Source organism: Penicillium odoratum, assembly GCF_028828045.1.
Source record: "Penicillium odoratum strain IBT 22623 chromosome Unknown utg000008l_segment0_segment0, whole genome shotgun sequence".
In the NCBI taxonomy this organism is placed as follows: Eukaryota; Fungi; Ascomycota; class Eurotiomycetes; order Eurotiales; family Aspergillaceae; genus Penicillium; species Penicillium odoratum.
The window spans coordinates 813,037-834,839 of NW_026643150.1; the positions used below are offsets into that span (position 1 = coordinate 813,037).

Genomic DNA, 21,803 nt, shown 5'->3' on the forward strand with positions numbered 1-21,803 from the left:
ATCTTCCCATCTTTGACAACCCCCTAACCCGCTTGAAACCTTCTTCCTCTTTCATCTAATCAATCGTTTCATACACCCGACTATACAGCACATTTTCCTCAATCTTCAGCCATACATACTACGGCCTTACTCACTACTAACAAGTGATCATTTCAGACAAAATGCCTAAGTCGAAGAATCTAGAGCCTTGCGGCATCATTGGTATCCACTATACCAAAGAGTGGCTGAGATCAATTGGTGTTTCCTGGCCTCACCTCGTGGGCAGTTTCGCCAAGGTTAACAGTCTCCATCTTCCCGACACCAAAACGTTTGAGAGTATTGCTTTGGTGAAAGAAAGCCCAATGCGAGATTGGGTCGAGAAATACCTCAGTGCTCGCCTGACTGGATTTGATCATCCTACCAATGCTCACCGGAACCTGAAAGGCAACTGGACAGAACAACTGTTGAACGATCCAGTCTCAAGAGAGGTGCTCCAAGAACTCTCTCCTCCACAAATTGGCATCAAAAACGTTACAGCCGATAATTTGACTGCAGTCAGCACACTTTGGTACATTATTCAATGTATGAAGGCCGTGCCACGTCTTTGTGAGAAGTCCGAAGTTCTCGGGTCCACATTTAGTCTGGATCCCTACGACGTCCTGCACATGCACAAGTTTCTGAGCCACTGTAACAGTGACTTCAGAGGCAAAAGCATCGACGAATTCTTATCAAAGAAGAAGAACCTTCTCAGTAAACTCCCCAAATATGCGGATACCAGGAAGCTGAGTGCTACTGCTTCGTCATCTGCCTCGGCTTTGAGCACTGCTTGCATGATCCCTACTTCGACTTCGAGTTCGACATCCGACAATATCGATGCGCTTCGCAAGACCTTACTGGGTATGGATGCCTTTTCTTCCGGAGACCATACCTATTTGCAAGAACTGGGTCCCGATGCCCCTTCTGCTGGTGAAAATGCCGTCGGTGACCTTGTCAATAACATCCAGCGGGCGGTCATGCGATCGCGACCAGGAAACACCGGACAACCGGCAATGACAGATGACGTTTATAAGATCTTGCAGGACTACATGGTCAACAAGGACCAGGATTTCTCCAAGAATTGTGTCCTTTTTGAACCGGCTGACACCAACCCGCTCCAGACCAGCCTTGATACGAACATCGCTCAAGTTGCCTCCATCAGTGAGGCCATCACTACAGCAAATGATGAAGGGGATGACCAAGACGCTGCAGATGAAATGGACCTGCGAGATGACTCAAGTTGTCCTGCTGTCAAACGGCAGGGTCCCACTATGTCTGCATCAACAAGAGATATCGTCGACGCCTGCGAAAGGGCAGGGCTCGTCATGACGAATAAGGGTATACAGCTTGTGACCCACAGTGACGTGCGAATCTGTCTGGAGCCATGGCAGGCCACTGCCATCGCTTGGATGATAGACATGGAAGAGCAGACACCTCTACGTGGTGGGATTCTTGCGGATGGTTGCGGTCTCGGAAAGACTCGGACGACACTCGCATTGATGGAGCGCTCATTGTTGAAGGTTCCCGATGATGGGACGTACTACCCACAGCTTGTGCTTTGCCCGAAGAGCTTAGTTGACATGTGGTATACGGAAGTCAAAGATCAGTTTGGAGAGACATTCACTGTCAAGGTCTTCTACGGATACCCGAAAAAGGCTCCCAAGTCTGATCGGGAGAGATGCATCATCAAGAGTAACGCCGAACTCTTGGAATTTTTGGGTTCGCTTGAGCCTAAATGCAAGACAACTGGGCGGGTCATCATCATCAGCTCGTATGATACATTTGCCAGGCGAACCACACACCGCAGTGCTGCAAGAGAGACCGATCCTATCAATTTGGAGAGTGATAACGAAAGCGAAGAGGAAGAGGAACCTCGCGATGATCCCCTTTTCGTACCTACCGAGATGGGTACAGATGAGTGGCTTGATGCCATGGATACCATTGAGGACTCAGAACCGTCTTCGTCTGAACAAGGCGTCACTCGGTCAGTGAAATATACTCTAGGAAGCCAAGGCTCTAGCACAACCGCGTTTGCCATCCAGGGGCTCGGAATGGCTCAGAACAATAGTATGAGCAGTGCCGCTGAGTATATCACCCGCCTGACTTCTGCCAAGTTCTCCAGAGTCATTTGCGACGAGGCCCATCGTGTGAAGAATATCATGAGCAGGCTTCACCAAAGCATCTCTCTCTTGGATTATAATGCGATATGGTTCTTGACAGCGACTCCCATATCAAGTAGCTTTACGGACCTAAATGGTCCTCTGAGCCTACTGCACAAACTTTCCGCCGCCGATGGGCAGAACGGGGAACAAGAGGCAGATCTCCCACTTGTACCGGGAATAAAGGATCGTCCAGATGGCGGATTTGACTATCTACTAGATGTGTATGGCAGGTGGTCCAAATTGACTAAGCTACCAAGTCCAGCTCCGTGGGGCTTATTGAACCCGAGACTGCTGTTCGATCTACAAGGTCGACGATTGACACCCGCACAGGCTTGCAAAGTTATCCCTATAATCTTCCGCCTGTGCATTCTCCAAAGACACATGGGCGATACAATTGATACTCAAGACGGGAATATCCAGATCGGTGGAAATATTCCCCCAGCTCGCGTGATGACAATCGAACTGTGCTATTCCGATGAGGAACAGAGGGATCATGATCTGATTTACTCTAAAGTTGTCAGAGGGTTGACATCGACAAAGGAGGGTGAATGCTATGCCAGCAAGTTGTGTCCGGTTCAGCAATATGGTACTGGTCGTGTCAACAATGGAAAGCTTCGACGTCTCTGTGCCTTGGCGTTCCATCCCAAGCTGGATACGTTTCTCAACCTCGAAGGTATATTGAATACACATAACGAGCACATCTTAGAGATCGCCAAGCAGGGCAACCTGTGTTTCGAGCTCTTCTGGCACTTGACAGCAAATGGGCGATCGAATTCGATTCCACGAATCAAATTTGATCAAGCTAGATATTTGTTGTGCGAATCACCTCGCCTCAAGTACCTATTGAAGATCTTCCTCGAAGAAGGCCTAACCCCTTCATCAGCCAAACCTCGTTTTGTAATCTTTTGCAACTGGCCAATGACACTTTGGCTGGTTCAAATGCTTCTTAACGCGCTCTCTCTCGACTTCGTGTCCATCACCTCCCACATGGGAGTATCTGACCGAACGGAAGCGATCGATTGCTTCAATGACCCTAACAACAATTGTTCTGTATTCATCACGACCTATTCGCTTGGAGCATTCGGATTGAATTTGCAAAACAACTGCAGTCGTCTTATCTTGATGGAGTCAGCCATCAACAACAACAGAATCTTCCACGCCATCGGACGTATGCATCGTCTCGGGCAAAGGAATCCACAGAAGATCTGGTTTTTGTTCCAAGATTCTACAATCCAGCGTTGGATGGAGTGGAACAATTTAGTGAAGATCAGGGGACAGATTGCAGCGCAGAATAGAGAGGCGTTCGAACCAATTCTTCGCCGCCGACAGGAAGCAAGAGATCTGGAAGATATCTCCATTGATCCGAAAGGAGAACGGGAGGGAGACATCCAGGATCTCTGCGATCGACATTTCCGCGAAATGATGGGCCAGGAGGAAGGGTGTGCGGACCGCAATGCCATGTGGAACGAGACGGACTTGGATGTGGTGACGAAAGGTAGACGCCACCACTCCAGCCGCCTTGGTCATGGGGTCAACAACATGACCCGTCATGGAAATGATAAGGCAAACGAGTATGATGAAGAGAAGGGCAAGGGGAAGGAGAAGGAGCCAGCAAGCGAGAGTGAGCACCGGAAGCGTGCTGCTGAGACAGGAAATGGTGAAGGGCCGAGCAGAAAGCGAGTCATGAGTGTCTCTATTGACTGACAGGTCTACTTCTATACCAACATTCAACATAATTATGAGAAAAAAAAGACTTTTCATCATCACTCCCATAAAAATCAGTAAAATGACCTTCATTTTTCCAATACATCAAGTCCACACCACCTTCGCAGGCGTCTTCCAACCTTAGATTTCTAATCTACCTACCCAACCCTAATCTAATCTAGAATATGGGGCTTAACATAAGGGAGGGTATCACCACCACTCTCTATCTACCCCTCTATTACTTGGGTACATCGCAGACTTTTTGGACATACGTTCGAAATCTCTACCAGGTTTTTGCTTTTTCCCCTTCTCATTCCTCTTCATTTTTTTTTCTCTTCTCTTCTTTCTCTTTCTTTTCTACGTCGCTATTTATTAATTTGGGGAGACCTTTGACCGTTAGATTCATACAATATAGAAGAAGGTAAAATACTTAATAGGATACCAAGTAGGAGACTTTTAAGTAGAAGACTAAGTAGGAGACTGAGTAGAAAATATTTAATAAAGTAGTCATGGGTTGCAATAAAGGTAGCAGAAAAATATTTATACGATGACCGTGTAGATCTTTTGACATTCCGTCGGTTTCCAATTTTGGAAAAGGGGAGTGACTGTAGCAGAAAAGGGAGTGACGGTAGAAAGTCTAAAAAAAAGACAATATAGTCAGAGTCGATGATTTAACACAGTTTCGCGTTCATTCAGCCCTCGTTATGTGTCAAGGTTCTTCTGCGCTTCTCATTCATAATCTTATCCAATTGAATTGGACTGTCAATTTGAATAGGAATAAAATTGTGAAATACTGTAGATTACATTCTTAAAAAGACGCCACTTCAGATATGTGCATGCATCTATGAGAGTGAGAACCACCACTTAGTAGCTAAACCGCTTTCCATAGCTGATTGACCTGCTTCTTTCGGACCTGTAGATTTCGTGGTTAGCGGGATTTCAAAAAGTGGTGATATGAGAAAGAGGCTTACCATAGGAGCCAAAAAGGTGACACCAATCGCCAAGGCCACAACCGTTAGAACAAGCTGCAATTTAGAAAAGCTCTTTCCAAGGACATCGAAAGCCTGGCTAGGAGTAGCTCGTGTCCCGTAAATATCCCCACCAAAGGCGAATACGAGGCTGGTGCTCTCCAGTAGAGTAGGCCGGGATAGGACAGTCTTGATGCCCGCAACATCACGTGCGTGAGTGAGGAACCACCTGCCATCAAATTCTAGGAATGGGGTGTAACGGAAAAGTCCCTCTTCCGCCTCCGAAGAGGTAGGGTCTCGGTCAACAGGGCGACGAGGGTCTAGAACGGGACGAGGGATGCCGATGATAGAGTTAGACTCTGGCAGAGTGCAGAGGAGCTGGCGGGTGGTAATTCCTTGACGAGTCTGAGTAACGGCCATGTGAGAGATAGGCTCAGGGATCACAAAGGCCTGGGAAATAACATGAGGTACAGGGGGGCTGTCGCCATTGCTGCCGTGAAGACTAGAATAGTTGCCAGCCGAATCCAAAGGACCACGGTCGTTGGCGATAGATGACTCGTAAAGTTCGGAGATCACAAGCTGGTATCCCTTGGCAGATGACTCGTCGACAACATCGCCAAAGAAGGAGTAGGCAAACCAGTTCTCAGTGAGGACCGACGCGATAGGTTGCGTTGGGTCAATGCCGTACTGGGTTGTAGCATGGAGCACCTTGCCAGAAACACCGTCCAGGAGGTAAAAGCCGGCAGTGTTGTTCTTCTCGTTCACAGCGGTGATGAGTGCTAGATTGGGGTTGAGATACTTGTATAGAACAGACCGATCACCGAGAACCTTTCCAATCGATGCAATTGGATCGTGCTCAGGACGAGATGTTGCATGAACAACTTTCTGGCCAGAAGGAGGCACAAACTCCCATACTGGGGACTTGTTGTCCTGTCCACACCAACCGAGAACACGACCATCGGCGCTGGTCGTCACCAGAAATCCGGTGCTAGCGTCAAAGACAGTAGCCGGCGAACCATCTTCTTGGATGCCAAGAGCTGGGTTGTTCTCAAGAGATACTACAGATTGCAGTTTGGTGTTTGTAGGCACAGTGCGAGAAGTGACTTCGCCGGTAGAGACGTTGACAGTTGCAGAGCTTCCATCACCGGCATAAATTGTGGCTTCTCCGGGTCGGGTCACAATAGATTTAACATCCCATTGTGATGTCTCTTCGATTTGGGTACTCCATTCAACAACGCCCTGCTTGCCAGTGTTCAGGGAGTACAGACGGCCACTCTTGGTAGCCACGATAACCGGCTTGGCCACGCCGAAGTTATCGAGGTTGGTGACCTCGTCCGTCAGCACACTGCTCACGATGCGCTGAGGAAGTTGCTTGAGCCAGTCTGGAAGATGTTCAAGATCGCGGACGTGGCGCTTCACCCGATGAATGTAAGCGCCAACCAAGCTTTCATGTCCCTCGACCTCCAGCTCGTGAGCCAGATTCTCCTGGATTGCCTGTTCCACCCAAGTTGCAGCCACGGCATCAATCAAATCTTCGTGCCGAGTCCATTCAGTTTGACCATTGCGAACCAATTCCCAAATACCAGCTTCCCGCAGAACAACTGAACGAACAGCCACGGACTTTCCCTTGGAAATCACTTCTGACACCGCATGCAGTGCACGCTTGGTAGAAGCGGCTTCCACATCCCAGCGTCCCAAAACTCCGTGTGATGCAGACGAAACAATGACAGCCTCCGAGTCGGTAACGCGGGTGAAGTAAACATTAGCGTCAACGTTGCTAGTAGACACCACGGACTGTCCCTGCAAGTAGGGCAGTTGGTATGCCTTTGTCACAGCAGAAGACTTCAAGTCCACATGGTAGACTTCGGCCCATGCGCCGGTCTCAGTCACATAGTGGACCAAGAAGTGCGGAAGCGAGTTCAGCTTGTGTGGAGCATGGACTGTAATCTGACGAATCTCTTGGCCGGAGTTGTTTTCGATGTTGACGGTTTGAATCTGCTTTGTGCCAATGACATTGACCTTCAGGTTCTTATGGCCCTTGTCCGCCCAGACGATCAAGGGTGAGGCAACATTGGCGCCGACGAAGAGAACGGATTCCGGGGTTGCGATTTCATTCTCCGAGTTCAAAACGTATTGCCGGTTTTGACGACCATTTACCGGATCCAAGGCAGTGACTTTGATCTTGTAGCCTTTCAGCGAAGTCGACTGGAGCGAAATATAGAAGACCTCTGTTGGGGAAGATGACACCTGGAACGCAAGATCACCACTAAAACCATCAATCAGCAACATTCCCAAGAAGCTCCAGAATAAACCAACCTGGCATCCTTAGATTCCCATTTCGTCTTTCCAGTGTTGCCATCCAATCGTCTCACAGTGCCGGTAGTTTCCCTACCAACTAATGCTAGGGTATCTCTGGCACCGGTCGGGCTGGCCTCCTCCAGCTCCAGCAGCTCAACATCCGCGACAACTCCATCTTGGAATTTGTTTTCCCAAATCAACTTGCCATCTTGAGCAGTCCAAGATGAGATATAATTTCCGGCTGCGCCGACAACAGCATTATTTCCATCCGAGCCGCGCAGGATACCGCCCCCGTGGGAAGAAGAGCCCAGCCGGGAGAGGTCCTTGCGCCATAGCAATGCACCATCACGAGGATTGACAGCACCTAGGATTGATTTGTCGGAGATTGTGTAGAGAAGTGATGCATTCGAGGCGGAGGAAGGCTTGAGGAAGAAGGTTGAGTCGGGGGAGGGGGTACCGAGGAGGGCGTGGTGGAAGTCAATGTGGTTAACCTCGTCGGGGTAGATAGCCACTGCGGGCGACACGCACGCAGCGATTAAAAGGGCCGCTTGGAGCCTCATGTTGCTATCGCGCGGGCATTGATGAACCGTCTAGTGTGAGGTGGTGTTTGTGAGCTTCGGGCGGAGCGCGGGCGGTGATCCTCCCCCGGACCCAATCAAAGTGGACGTGACCCTTCGGAGATATTCAAATTGATATCAGGGCATGATTTGGCAACTAAATTGTTTTGCCTATATTTTGAATATTGCTTAAATACGATTTTACTGTTCTGTGCAATCATTCTGCCGAATTGGACTTATATACGTCTATATGGTCGCTAAATGAAATGCATATAGACATATAGTGCAGCTCCAATGTTAGCTTGGACATCAAGAGCAACCGACATCTTCCTGTGGCAATCCCCAGGTTCGTATTACCTTTGAGGCCTATTCCATCTCAGCAACTGCATCAGCTTCAATTTCCACGAGCATATTATCATCAACAAAGCCATCTGCTACCACAATCATCGTTGCAGCAGTCCCAATCTGCCCTCCATGGTCTTTTCCCAAAAGCTCTCGAAACGCCTCCCCCACCACGCCACAATCTTCTTTCCTACTGACAAACATACGGCATCTCACAATACTCTCGGCGCCTTTTCCTCCCACTGCCTGAATTGCTTCAATGATCTCTTGAAGTACAAGGCGAGTTTGTTGTTTAGCATCCCCAGGAAAACGGACCTGGGCCGCTGATAGCAATGAGTTTGGGTCTGCAGAAGTTGACCCAGATACCCAGATCAGATTCCCACGGCGGACTGCACGGTAGTAGCCGATTCGAGCTTCCCAAGGGGAAGCGGTGCTGTAGAATTGCTTGGAGGTCATGATAGCGGTGAGTTCGAAAGACGAAGGTTCACGAGGAATCAGCTTGATGAGATTGACTGTGGAGAGGATTTAGAACTGTAGATTGACGCTATTGTATGTTTTGTCTCGACATTCCTTCCCTTTAATACTCACGCGCGTGACTCATACCAAGATTTGTGGCGCTATCAAAAATGGACATCAGTCTTTCGGGTGCGAGTCTAACTCAACTGGCGGAAATACCCATTTGTGATTGCACGACAAATGGGCGTTTGCTCAAACATTCTGAATGGTTTGAACAAGGAGATCCGTGTGTCAGGTAATCTACACAACATATATGCAACGGGATGTGTCAATAAATTTAGGTACTTGGATCATCATAACACTTATGGATAGCCGTATCCCCGTTACAAATGATAAAAAGCTCTCAATTTTCAGCTCAATATATCTTTTAAGATGAAATTTTTGAAGAATCGTTGAAGTGAGAAGATGAAGTTCCTATGTAAAAGATGGGCGTGGCTAAATGACGGCTCTTTATTGGAGGACCAATGTTTAACTTAGCAATAAGCCGTAAATAATGAAATTAAAGTGTTGAGAATACATAAAAATGGCAAATATGTAGGACTCCATTGATCTGTATAGGTGAGGTCATTGCAAACAGCAGGTCGGAAAAGTGCGGATGATGGGTTTTTACCCGCATTTCGTACTTCTGGTCGTTTAAGAAAGCGCCCTGATCAGCTAATTGGCTTTCATATTATTGAGTAGTTCTTATTTCTCTTTCAAATTTTATCAGACTAATAAGGGTTACCGATTACTGCAAAACGAATGACTTCTGAATTTTCAGGCAGTAGGGTTTTCGTGCAAAAAAAAACACGTCTCAAGTAGTAAAAATTTGTGCATTATTTAGCTGTATTTAACGGCTAGAATACTAGAAATACAGCATCTTTTGCATTAAGTATGCCTACATAAACTATGACTCACGGGGCTTTTCTTGGCGGGCCTGTCTTTGGACAAATCAATTTTTGTCCGCCTGGACATGTCCACGGGCCTGCCGAAGTCTAGTAATCGGTAATAAAGTCCTACCCACAGGTTGGCTCTTGCTGAGGTCTACCCTAGGCCTAAAGTCAGGCTCTGCGGAAATCTAATGAATATAGTCCTTATAAACAGAGCCACAGCCTTTGCATTCGCATAACGGTCGAGGGAAACCTAACAAAATAGGGAAAACCTTAGCCATGACATATGAAAGCTCCAGTCCAATTCGAAACTCTGGAACATATTCCATTGAAAGAGGCCTGTGTGATTTGGATACACTAAGAGGTAAATATATTAGCTTGATGACAGCCGCTGTGTTTCTGAGGTGCTACCTTGATAAGTTTTCTCCGATACTTCAACACCACGTATATCCCACACAAGGAGGCGTTTACTAGGTTTTGTCAATATGAATATATTCCCAAGTCATCTCTCCAGCAGAAAGGGTCAAGCACTTACATCCTATCCACATGCCATCTCCATCAGCCAATAGATTCCCAAGTTACCTCTCCAGCAGAAGGGGTCAAGCACTTACACACTATCCACAAGCCATCTCTGTCAGCTTATATATTACCAAGTTACCTCTCCAGCAGAACGGGCCGAGCACTTACTTCCTATCCACAAGCCATCTCCGTCAGCCAAAAAATTCCCAAGTCATGTCTCCAACAGAAGGGGTCAAGTACTTACATCCTATCCACAAGCCATCTCCGTCAGCCAATATATTCCCAAGTTACCTCCCCAACAAAAGGGGTCGACCACTTACACACTATCCCCAAGCCATCTCTGTCAGCCTATTTATTTCCAAGTTATCTCTCCAGCAGAAGGGGTCAACCACTTACATCCTATCCACAAGCCAACATGGTCAGCCTATATATTGCCAAGTTATCTCTCCAGCAGGGGTTAAGCACTTGTATTTTTTCAACTTGGTTTTCACCTTGACTATTGGCTTGCAATGGTCCTGCTACCACAAAAGCGGTAAGGATGACCGTAGAGAAAATAGCCAAGAATTTCATGTTGACGGGCGTTGTCTTTCCAAATAGGCCTAGAAAACAGGGGCTAGAAAGGAAAATTGAAGACTGTATCTAAGGAATCGTCAAGGACAGTAGAGGGCTTCTATATATCCTAAGATAACCACGCTGGTCAAATGAATAAAACGGCTAAAGTAAGTAAGGGATAGAGAATACAGGCTATGCATACTGAAACCTCCTCTTATTTTTGTTTAATAAGTAGTTTTGTGCGACATTTCAGCTACGCCACAACGCAAAAGCTGCAATATTTAGGCAGTACACAAAAAAAATATTAATTTATAGGTTTAAATTCGTGGCGATTCTTGCCTCTTCTATCCCTAGCAGATACTGGCATTAATGACCCTTTGTACATTATAGCGAAGTTGTGGCCCATATTCACTATTCACGATCCCACTTAAGCCAAAGAATGAAGATTCCTTGTTGCAAACTGATATCAAAAGTTCTAACTAAGAGAAGATCAATGGGTTACTGAGGCATACCAGATTCTGAAAGCCATAACTCCTTTGCATAGTCTTGATCCACCCTCTCCACAATGCTGCTGAACCTTGAAAAAGGTAACTTTGGCGAGTGCGAGTCGCACAGCCGATCCTGTGGAAACGGTAGGAAGAATGAAGAGTTGGAAAAGAGAAAGGATTCAATTCATCCGCTAAGATTGGCTAATAATAGCCAAGCGGACCCATAAATGAAGCTGATAGAATTGAAGAGATGTCGGTGATGTTGCCGGTCTCGCCGAACCTTCTTGACAACTCATACTCCAAGATACAAGCGGAAATTCCCGCGGTTCCCCTCTTCTCTTACCTCGCTCAAATAGAACCCGAAGTTCCACATAATTGTAGATATAAGAATTGATTTTCGCAAAAGGCCGCCCTAGCCTGTATTCTGTCCATCAAACGCTACTAACCACCCGCAGGCATGGCTATCTCAGTCAAAGGCAAAACAGCTATTATCACCGGTGCGGGATCTGGTATGTCAGCCTCTCTCCATGCTTTCAACTTAATTACTCATTTCCACCAGGAATAAATCTGGCCTTCGCTAAGTTGTTGGTGAGAAATGGATGCAACGTTCTGATCGCCGACTTGGCTTTGCGCCCCGAGGCCAAAGTGCTAGTCGACAAGCATACATCTGGTACCGAACGAGTTGTCTTCCAGGAGACCGACGTGACAGACTGGATCCAGCTTGAAAGGATGTTCGAGGTGGCCGAGAGAGAATTTGGTGCGATCGACATTGTCTGCCCGGGCGCGGGTATCTACGAGCCAGTATGTACTCATGCGCGAAGAGAAAATACAGCTATTCCCGCGAGAAATGAAAGACATCCCGCTAACAAACTACACTCACAGCACTGGACTAACTTCTGGCGGCCACCTGGCTCGACCGCAAGCAAAGACTCTCCTACCAGTGGCCGATATGCGCTGGTGGATATCAATATTACCCACCCAATCCGTACCACACAGTTGGCAATTGCGCATTTCCAGAAGCACCGCCAAAACGGCCGCCTAAAGCACGTCCTCCACATCTCCAGTATTGCTGGACAAAATGCGCCGTTGTCGACTCCGATTTACGTTGCCTCAAAGCATGCCATCAACGGCCTGGTGCGATCGCTAGCCCAGCTGGAGAAGATTGGCATTCGTGTCACAGCAGTGGCACCAGGTGTTATCAAGACTCCTTTGTGGACGGATCATCCCGAAAAGATGAAAATGGTGGCTGACAGTTCTGACGCCTGGGTGACGCCTGAGGAGGTAGCAGAGGTGATGTTGGCGATGGTAGAGCAGGATCAGGTGAGCGAAATTATCGGAGATAGATCTAGCAGGGGTACCCAGTATACAGTGAAGGGTGGTACGATCATAGAGGTGTCAAAGACTGTGCGGGAAGTTAAACAGTTCCACGACGAGGGACCTGGAAATCGGCCAGGAAATACTGTTTCACATTTTGAATCAGTGGATAACGAGACCTGGGATATCTTGAATCAAGATGGATGGGGACTATCGACGATATAGTATTAAGTCAGCAGAAGCGACGATAATGAAATGATGCCATATCAGCGAATAAGCCACAATTGTTGCGGAGGATTGAAGTGCGGAGCAAAGTCATGTGGGTCTAATCGGGGCCGTACTGATAAGAGGCCAACACGCCGGTTCTTCTCTTTTGCATATCTCTTCAGCCTACCACATTCTGCCCAGCTGTGCTGGACGCAGTCGCTATTAGGCTCTGTGCCTTTAATCAATCAGTATCTAATTGCTATTTTCATGATCATGGAGGACGAGGAAGTCGTCGGGGCTGGCCTTGCCGGTCCCTCTCAAAACGGGCTACGAAGGTGAATCAATGCGAAAGTTACTTGTCAAGCCTCTTAGTAACGAACTAGCTAACATTGCTTTGGAAAATAGACGCACCGCTCGAGGCAAACGAACCACAGGCATCACTGGCGAGGCTAGTTGGGCCAGCAGTGTCATCAATTTGGTCAACACAAGTGAGCGGGACCGGGCGCATAATTTAGAGATACGAGTCAAACGGAGACTAACGAGGGGTTACCATTTTAGTTATCGGAGCTGGTGTTTTGGCGATGCCACTGGCTATATCGCATTTTGGAATCGTGCTGGGTATATTTGTGATTCTGTGGTCGGGTGTTACTGCAGGGTTTGGCCTCTACCTTCAATCGCGATGCGCGCAATATCTGGACCGGGGCAGCGCTTCCTTCTTTGCACTCTCGCAACTCACATACCCAAATGCTGCCGTGGTGTTTGATGCAGCCATTGCTATCAAATGTTTTGGCGTCGGGGTGAGCTATCTCATCATTATCGGCGACCTCATGCCAGGAGTTGTCCTGGGATTCGTGGGCGGTGATCCTGCCTATGACTTCCTGGTTGATCGGCATTTCTGGGTGACTGCTTTCATGTATGTGCTTCTGCAAAGTATTCCCATTCATCTGACAATTTTACTAACTACCGTGCTCAACAGGCTAATCGTAATCCCCCTCTCCTACCTGCGCCGCTTAGACTCCTTAAAATACACCAGCATTGCCGCTCTTGTGTCAATGGCCTACCTGGTTGTCTTGGTTGTCTATCATTTCATCAGGGGTGACACAATGGCGGATCGAGGTCCTATTCGCGTTGGCCATTGGGCAGGCGCGATTCCGACTTTGAGCAGTCTCCCAGTGATCATTTTCGCATTTACATGCCACCAGAATGTAAGCATTCGACGATACCTTGCTTTTTTATCCTACGAAACTAATTGTTCTGATTAGATGTTTTCGATTCTTAACGAAATCGCCAACAACAGCCATTTCCGCACCACTAGTGTTGTTCTCGCTAGTACAGGTAGTGCCGCCGCCACCTACATCCTTGTCGCCATCACGGGCTACCTTTCTTTTGGCAACAATGTCGGAGGCAACATTGTTGGCATGTACCCCCCTGGTGTTTACGCCACCATCGGCCGAGCCGCGATTGTCATGCTGGTCATCTTCTCCTACCCATTGCAATGCCATCCTTGCCGAGCTTCAGTTGATGCTGTTCTGAAATGGCGACCTCACTCTAAGTCGCAATCCACTGGGGAAAATGGCTCACCCCACCGGCACCCGCTGTTAGGACCACGTGGGAACCGTACACCAGAACCGATGAGTGACCTTCGCTTTTCGGTCATCACTACCACGATCCTCATTCTGAGCTATATTGTAGCAATGACTGTATCATCCCTGGAGGCTGTACTCGCCTATGTCGGCAGCACTGGTAGCACGAGTATTAGTTTCATTCTACCAGGCTTGTTCTACTACAAGATCTCAGCACCGGATTCACCCGCTCACCGTGCTCTCCTAAAGGAAGATGACGAGGCTGCGGATAATATATCTGACGAGGACGAGGATGCTGACGCTGATGATGAGGGCTCTTTGGCCCGATCTTTGACTGAGAGTGGCATTCTACGTCGCCATACCCGTCACTGGCCCAAGTCGGTGTTACGCCGGCTAAGCTTGGCTCTGGCTGGGTACGGCGTTGTTGTCATGGTTGTATGCTTGATCACGAACACGTTCTTCATCGCCTCGCACTGAGGTAGTCTTTTTTTGCATAAAAACTCACGGTATACCGTTTGATTGAAGATATTTCGACAAACTAGTCATCGTCTCTTTTGCTTTGCTGTCTATGACAGAAAACAGTCATGTCTTTGCTGTTATGAATATTCTAGAAGAACTTTTACTCTGGGCCCGCTCCTCTGCGTGGCTTCTTTTACACCTGTCCGGAACTAAGATCTCTTTCTGAGATGCAAAGTTTGGCGTTTGGAGCGTTTCATTAAATTGCTTCTTTTCTGCTGTCGTTTTTTCTTTGCATATTTTCTCGCTAAGTATAAATTGATTTTGTTTCGTGCCACAGCCAGCTGCAAAATTACATAATGACTGCATTGATCATAGACCAGCCTTGGCGAGAAAAACCGGCATGGAATCCTCCCACATGGAGTGCGTCAAAGGTGTCTTGTTTGAAACATTCGCGTTGATGATCATGATCCGACCAAGGTTGAAAGGTGCCATCGTAAAGGGCAGCCTCATACCGAAACCCATATGTATCAGTCGACCGTGACTATCATGAGACCAACCAGCGTTAGCATCATAAGCGCGCGAGTCGTCATAAGCTTGAGATCAGATATTTATCGGCTAATGTTGAAATACATTTAGTTTCCCATATATCCAAGTCCTAATTGATACGTTGCATGTTTCGAATCTATGTTAAAAAGAACAAGAATTATATAAATGAAGACCAAAAGAAAAATGATAATACATCATCTTGGAATTAATTGCCGAGTTCTTTTCTCGTTTGCTGTACATCATAGTGCGACATCAATATCACCCGACTTATCTTTCACTGATCATCAATTTGACCAGCTCAAACGTCTCTGAGAAAGGAATTGTGGAATGCGGTCGAGGGTAATAATTGACAGTGCCCGCAGGCTGGATTCGTCTAGCCCAGCTACTGCAAAACATGAACAACGACAGACCCTTGTGGTCCCGAAACCCGTCAAGCGCTCATGGTTCTCAAGGAAACAGGATCTTCATTTGTGATCGAAGATTCAAAAGATGTTTATCTCAGATGTCGGAACTTTGAACCAAGCCTTCCGTTGACAAAGGTCTATTCTGAATGGGTCGAGTATTTCTATCAAAATCAAGGTTCGTACGATTATCCCGGTGGGCTTGGTGAGATCTGGTACGAGACAAGAAAGTTTTGGGCAATTCGACAGGCTGGGGCTCTTCAGGATGCATCTCGGTTCACTTAAGTCTTGTGAATATTTGATCCGGAATGTGCTTCTTGTCATGCAAGGGCAGGAACGGGCGGAAGTAAATAAATTTGGAATATTTTAATAAAACGTGCGCGAGTGTTCTACAGAAAAGCGAATGATATGTATAACATTGAATAGAAAGATGTACAACTTAAATGAACATTTTGAAGACTATGGGTTGGTTCTGAGCCATAAATTGATTTCACCAGGTGTTCAGAGATTGTCGAAGAAAGGAGGTACTACTATCATATCTCCTCGGACTCAACCCGTAAAACTGACGAGCATACAGTACCCTCCACCTTCCGTGTATCAACTAATTATGGGAATGACAGGTCCTATTCAAAGTAGCGGATGGGATGCGACTCGTCTGGTCTGTACAGTTCCTTTAGGGGCATCCAAAAGGAAACGGTCTTGCACGCATAATCATAGTACTTAAAGACTGTAAAATAGAGTGAAGAGTAAAAAGAAAGAGACCTATCCTCATAATTCCAGCTCCGAGGAGCATCCAAATTCCAGACCTATTCATATCGTGTGTTCGATGATCGTCTTTGATGATAGATGCCATATGCAGGCACCCCTCTTGAAGGCATGAACTTAGTTATTGTGCTGTCCATTCAATATACGGAGAATGGACATGAACAAGTTCAGCACATCCAAGTAAAGCGAAATCGACGCCGCGATCTCCTCTTCGACATGGTAGTGGCGCATTACCAGCTGTGTATCAACGAGGATGTAACCCGAGAAGATCAAGGCACCAAGTACACCATAAACGGTTTCTGTGGCGCTACCGAAAGGTAGGAACATTGCAACGAAGCCGAAGAGGATCATGAACCACAAGGCGCCGAACAGATACGGCATCCAGTGTGTAAAGTCATACTTTGTCTGGCATGCGAATAGTGTCAAGGCGAGGAAAATGCCCAGAGTCAGGACGAGGGCTTGAATAACAACCCGCGCATCGTAGAAAGACGTCACTACGCTGATGGAGTACGCTTCCGTGACTGTGAAGGCGGAGAGGAAAAGCAAATTGGAAGGATAAGACTTGCGCTTCCAGTAGGTTGCTAGCATGAATCCGAGGGCACCGAAAATGGAGATAATCATGAGCCAGAAGTTAGTTTGGATCCATGTGCGGTAGGAGGCGTTGAAGAAAGAGATGGAGCTGAGGATGGTAGTAAGGAGGATCTGAGCGGTGCTGCGAGATTTGAGGTTAGCTCGGGGTTCCTTAAAATCCGAGATTTCATGGGCTCACAGAATCGAGTAGACCTTGCGCACAAACTGCATCCTGATATCGATAGTTCCCTCTGCCACAGTACCGCCGAACTATGATTCATCATTAGTATCGTCATAGTGGAGACAAAATTAATTTATAAGGTGTATCACGTACCTTGAAGTCATCCGGGAGGTTATCATTCTCGGTACGAGGCTCAGCCGGTTCAGCAGGCTCAGCAGTAGCCTGGTAAGACGGTGGCGCTTGGGTGTAGTGCTGGTCCTCAAAGGAGTCCCGCTGCGGGGCGGGCTGATACCGAGTGTTCGCAGCCATTTTTTCGGGCTGCAGTATGCTTTGATCCTGCGTCCGCGCTGATTCCTGGTTTGATCAAGATGCTGGGAGGTGTGAAAGTAAGATAACGTGCTTGGATGGATGCCTTGGATGGTGCTTTGGGGGCGTAGGCCATGTGACGTGTGAAAGATGGTCACGTGCACTCTTATCTACCGATAAGAGAGTGGAGAGCTCTAACTATGGGGATGAAGATTGATCTGCAATAAGTGATAGGAGGAATTGGCTAATTCTCTCCAGTTCAGCTACAAAGGTACGCAATTTTGTATGGAATATTCCAGAGCAGAGATATCAATACTTGCGCTTAAATGCGGCTTTCTAATGGAAGAAAATTCCAAGGTTGTCATTAAAATATGTGCATTTCATCAACCGAAAGATAAGTCTAGCTAGCTATCATAAGAGTTATATCATATTTTGTTCAAGTAAGTCGTATAATCAATCTACTCAGCAATCCGGTCCATTTGGGATCGCTGGTCACCAGTCACTTGTGCGTCATCGTGGTCGGGGCTACCTTCAATAGTCGAGCCCGAGTCTTCATCGGTTGTCAATGTTTCTTCTTCATCATCATCGTCAGAGTCGTCTTCCGCGTTGCGTAGCCTATGATGTGCACCGGTGCTGGATAGGTACGATGGAAGACGTCTTCTCTCGAAGTCGTGAGAATGGGCACCCGCAACCTTGTTTCCAACGCGAGCAATGCTGGCCGAGGGACGTCGGTTTCGCGCACGTTGGCTGGAGATAGAAGGTGTTCCATGTTCAGCATCTCCTGCCGACATGAAAGGCGTACTTTGCTGCTGCTCTTGAAGTTGAACATCGTCGGCATTAGCACCATCGAGCGCTGGTGTTGCAGGGATTTCGTATGGAAGAGGCGTATCTCGGGATGCACGGAACAAGAGCACGTTGGTGCAGTGCTCGTTCTCCACTCGAAATATAGTCCATACACCTCGACGAAAGACTTCCGAGACTGAGACAACAAAGCTGAGAACAGCTGAATGCTGAATATCATGGACGAATATGGCGTAGAAAATCCAGTTAAACCGAATGATGACATCTAAGACCATTGCGGCGTAGTATACCCAGACTCTTCGAAAGGCGAGCGTTTCACGCAACAAAGGATGCTTAGCGTAAGCATTTCCCAAGCTCCAGTCCATTATCAAGTCCCAGACTGATGTATAGACAGAGTTCAGAAGTGCGAACGTAATGAACGACGCCTGGAACCGAGTGTGACGATCGATGCGATACATGCTCAAGGTGGCATAATACAGGATACTAAAAATGTACTTCCCCAGATTCAAGAGATGGGGGAAAGCATTTTTCGTATCGACGTATCGACGAATACACTGAAAGGATCGCCATACTGCGGGGAGACAGGTGAAAAATCCAAGCAGCCTGGAGTGGCTGGAGTTGCATTGTGTTGGGTCGCTCCAAGCATTGGCATAAAGACAGAAGAATAGTTCGATGTTCTAAAAGGAATTAGTGCATTTTTGAAACGAAGGCTGAAAACGAACTTACCCCCATGGCATAGCTCTGGGAACAATACATGTCACCAAGGAAAAAATCTCTGAATTCAACAGGGTAAAGCCCAGCAAGTAAAAGACGCCACTATCTTTGTCAGTACAGCCAAGTATGAGCATTAAGAGAGGCTGGACTCACATTTGAAAACGCCCACCATTTTCGGCTGCGGTGATACAGCACACGGGCTGGCAAGAAGATGACAATGAGGGTCAGAACTATGAGCACGACAGGCCAGTATATATACATGGAATTGATCCATGAAAAGTTGAGCCACATGAAAAGTCCGAGAGCGAACATGAAGAGGGCAGGGATCTGATAAGGTGTTAGACCAAAGCCCAAAATGCATCATTGGGGTGTCCACATACTTCTAGGAATTGGCGCCACTCCAGCGTGTGCCGGGTATCATATTCGAAAACAAATGCATAGTTGATCTTAGACTTAGTCCAGATCATACAATCCAAAGCAAAAAGCAAAACATGAAAGACAATGAGGAAATACCCTCCGTAAATCTGTTTCAAGTCAGCAATGGATGGTTACACTGGAGTGACGCAAGGGAGGACAGACCTGCAATAGATAACTAGTGCGAACTCGTTCCACTGGATCAACAGCGTGCAGATGATGTGACGCATACACGAGCGCCTGTATGGCAAAGAGCAAGCCCGCCATCAGGAGGAGACCCGCCCGAAAAGTGCTGGGGGAATAGTCGCCTGATCTGTTGATGGTATGACGAAGTTTAGACACGGCAATTTTACGATTCCCACGTTCAAAGTATCGGGCATATAAATCTTCAACCGCCACTATCAGGCTCTCGGTCTCTTCACTCTGCATGAAGGACGCTTTATTGACTCGTTCAGTCATATAACGCAACAAGGGTCGGGCGTTGACAGCTTTGTCATATTTTTTGTTAATCTTGCGAAATGCCTTCCGGTTGAGATAAGCATACCCCTTCAGGAGTTCGACCCCGCGATAAAACTCCTGCAAGGCATGCTTAAGTTTGCGTTTTGCAGATCGATATGACACGTCAATATTTTGGGGGTCTTGTCGACGCATAAAGTCTCGTCGGCTGGCAATAAACTCACTCTCTCGCTCAGGAAGCCTCGGGGTAGCCATCGCTGCCAGCGCCTGAGTATTCTTCCCAAACCGCGTCTTTCCTGTCAGAGTATCCTTGATTCGGGAGGTGTTGAGCTTCCCGAGCCCGTTTGGCCGATGATCTTGATCATCTTTCATTAACTTCACAGCCCGCTTGGTTGCATACACCTCCTGAATTCGCTGGTCTCGCATAACGTGTAGCTGCTGCCGAAGAGCCTTGAGCCTGCTAATCGCCTCCTGCTCCTTCATGAGATAGAATGAGTCTATCTTGGTCAACTCGCTATCCAAGAAAGCAAAGAACTCATCCTGACGCCTGTCAGGGTCAAGGGCGGAATCCACCATCGACTTCTTTCCGGCTGCCTCGCCTTCTGTGTGAGAAAATACCCGACGGAGAAGCTGCGACGTACGCTTCGTTGAATTGGTTTTGGTCAAAGGTTCCCCTTGAAGACTGAGGCTCTGCGATGTGGGAAGGGTAGCCAACGATCTTCTTTGATCCGCAGGGCTGTTTTCCCCTGGCTGGGCTGTAGATGTTCCAAACGTGGCACGCCTGGTCAAGACAGGAGACGGTGTCCTAACTTCTTTGTGGTGACCTGAGTCCTGCTGCGCATCCTGACCCGGTGGTGAATACTCGTCGGGGTCCATTATGGGATCTGGCAGCTCGAAAGACGCCCCATCTGATCCCGCCTTTCCCTGGGGTTCCGGGGGCGTCGCCAGAATGCTGCCATAGCTCCCTACTGTTTCCGAAAATCGCGATCGCGGGGTGCGCAAGGGTTGTCGCTCCTGCCTGGGCGTGGACACGGAGCGTGGTGTGGGATGGGGACTGGAGCCCCGACGACTGGCATCTGACGTGCCACCATCCAGTACCGTCCCATCGGATGGTTTATCCGCGGTTGGTGTTTCGGAGGATGGTTGCACCGTACCGTAGGTGGACGGAGTACGTCGAAAGGATGGAGGATTAGGACTTCGGTTCACCTTCTGGATGGCCCGCGTGATGGCCTTGACCTTCTTCTTGCCCGTCTATGAAGGAAGAAACATGTCAGTTATGACCTGACAATGACATGGGAAGGGCTGTTATCCCACCTTGTAGTCGAGGTACTTCGCCCGCCACTCAGGAACCAGTTCCTGCTCCAACTCTCTGTGGGAAAAAATTATCAGTCATCGGATATGGCCCGAATTGGGTCACGAGGGGAAGACTGACTTGGCGAATTTCATGCTGGCTAGGGATCCTCCGTCATGGCATGCCTGTGGGTGGTTGGAAGGGGAATGAGGGAAAATTCAATATAGAATTATAGTAAGGACCGGGGTTTGTTAGTGCGATCGATGACCCTAGCCAAGGCAGATAAGCTGCAGGGCGCCAACTTTCGGGCTCTAGATGATAAGGTGGAGGAGAAAGAAAAAGCAAGTATCGATGAAAATTCAACAAAAAGCAAAGGCTTTGTCGATCTAGGGCTTCCTTGATAGAGCCAGGGACCAGGATTCTCGAACTCCTGCAGCCCCAAGATCTAGAAAAGTTTCATATTGTGTTCCATTCATTGCATAGGATGAATCGCAACAATCAACGACGCTTGTCTGTGCACGTGCTAGTGATGATTTCATTGATTCCTGAATTATAAGGCAATAAGGATCCGCTAATGGTCAGCCACGTTCTCTGATTGGCCGAACACCCGCGCTCGTCCCCGGTGCCACTGGGAAGATTCCTTAGTTCAGATGATTGTCCCTGCATCTCATGCCAATCACACAGTGCAGATTATTGTGCATGGGCTTGACCGTACACGACCATACACGATAAAAGCGCAGATAGACATCAGGATCGACAGCTTTGATGGAATGCGGTGTGGATCTGGAATGTTGATTCGGCGGGT

At 47.7% G+C, this 21,803-nt stretch overlaps 7 protein-coding genes across 7 annotated transcripts; 3 read left to right on the forward strand and 4 right to left on the reverse strand.

Annotated features, from left to right (window-relative positions):
- Positions 1-161: 161 nt before the first annotated feature.
- N7520_010532 (SNF2-related protein) lies at positions 162-3,864 on the forward strand (the record flags this gene model as incomplete). Its single annotated transcript, XM_057144465.1, has 2 exons — positions 162-3,798; positions 3,851-3,864. The coding sequence occupies 2 exons, from the start codon at positions 162-164 to the stop codon at positions 3,862-3,864; spliced, it is 3,651 nt and encodes a 1,216-aa protein (XP_056990219.1).
- Positions 3,865-4,752: 888 nt separating this feature from the next.
- N7520_010533 (uncharacterized protein) lies at positions 4,753-7,707 on the reverse strand (the record flags this gene model as incomplete). Its single annotated transcript, XM_057144466.1, has 3 exons — positions 4,753-4,794; positions 4,853-7,115; positions 7,166-7,707. 3 exons carry the CDS (start codon positions 7,705-7,707, stop codon positions 4,753-4,755), a joined length of 2,847 nt encoding a protein of 948 aa, XP_056990220.1.
- Positions 7,708-8,070: 363 nt separating this feature from the next.
- Positions 8,071-8,502, reverse strand: N7520_010534 (YjgH family protein; the record flags this gene model as incomplete). Its single annotated transcript, XM_057144467.1, has 1 exon — positions 8,071-8,502. One exon carries the CDS (start codon positions 8,500-8,502, stop codon positions 8,071-8,073), a length of 432 nt encoding a protein of 143 aa, XP_056990221.1.
- A 2,945-nt stretch (positions 8,503-11,447) lies between these two features.
- Positions 11,448-12,529, forward strand: N7520_010535 (uncharacterized protein; the record flags this gene model as incomplete). The annotated part of the gene is made up of 3 exons (XM_057144468.1): positions 11,448-11,499; positions 11,550-11,791; positions 11,873-12,529. 3 exons carry the CDS (start codon positions 11,448-11,450, stop codon positions 12,527-12,529), a joined length of 951 nt encoding a protein of 316 aa, XP_056990222.1.
- Positions 12,530-13,092: 563 nt separating this feature from the next.
- On the forward strand, positions 13,093-14,571 carry N7520_010536 (uncharacterized protein; the record flags this gene model as incomplete). Its single annotated transcript, XM_057144469.1, has 2 exons — positions 13,093-13,716; positions 13,774-14,571. The coding sequence occupies 2 exons, from the start codon at positions 13,093-13,095 to the stop codon at positions 14,569-14,571; spliced, it is 1,422 nt and encodes a 473-aa protein (XP_056990223.1).
- Positions 14,572-16,382: 1,811 nt separating this feature from the next.
- N7520_010537 (Bax inhibitor-1 family protein) lies at positions 16,383-17,325 on the reverse strand (the record flags this gene model as incomplete). Its single annotated transcript, XM_057144470.1, has 3 exons — positions 16,383-16,977; positions 17,035-17,105; positions 17,170-17,325. 3 exons carry the CDS (start codon positions 17,323-17,325, stop codon positions 16,383-16,385), a joined length of 822 nt encoding a protein of 273 aa, XP_056990224.1.
- Positions 17,326-17,780: 455 nt separating this feature from the next.
- On the reverse strand, positions 17,781-21,153 carry N7520_010538 (SPX and EXS domain-containing protein; the record flags this gene model as incomplete). Its single annotated transcript, XM_057144471.1, has 7 exons — positions 17,781-18,800; positions 18,850-18,939; positions 18,991-19,164; positions 19,218-19,361; positions 19,417-20,958; positions 21,022-21,076; positions 21,140-21,153. The coding sequence occupies 7 exons, from the start codon at positions 21,151-21,153 to the stop codon at positions 17,781-17,783; spliced, it is 3,039 nt and encodes a 1,012-aa protein (XP_056990225.1).
- Between the last annotated feature and the right edge of the window lie 650 nt (positions 21,154-21,803).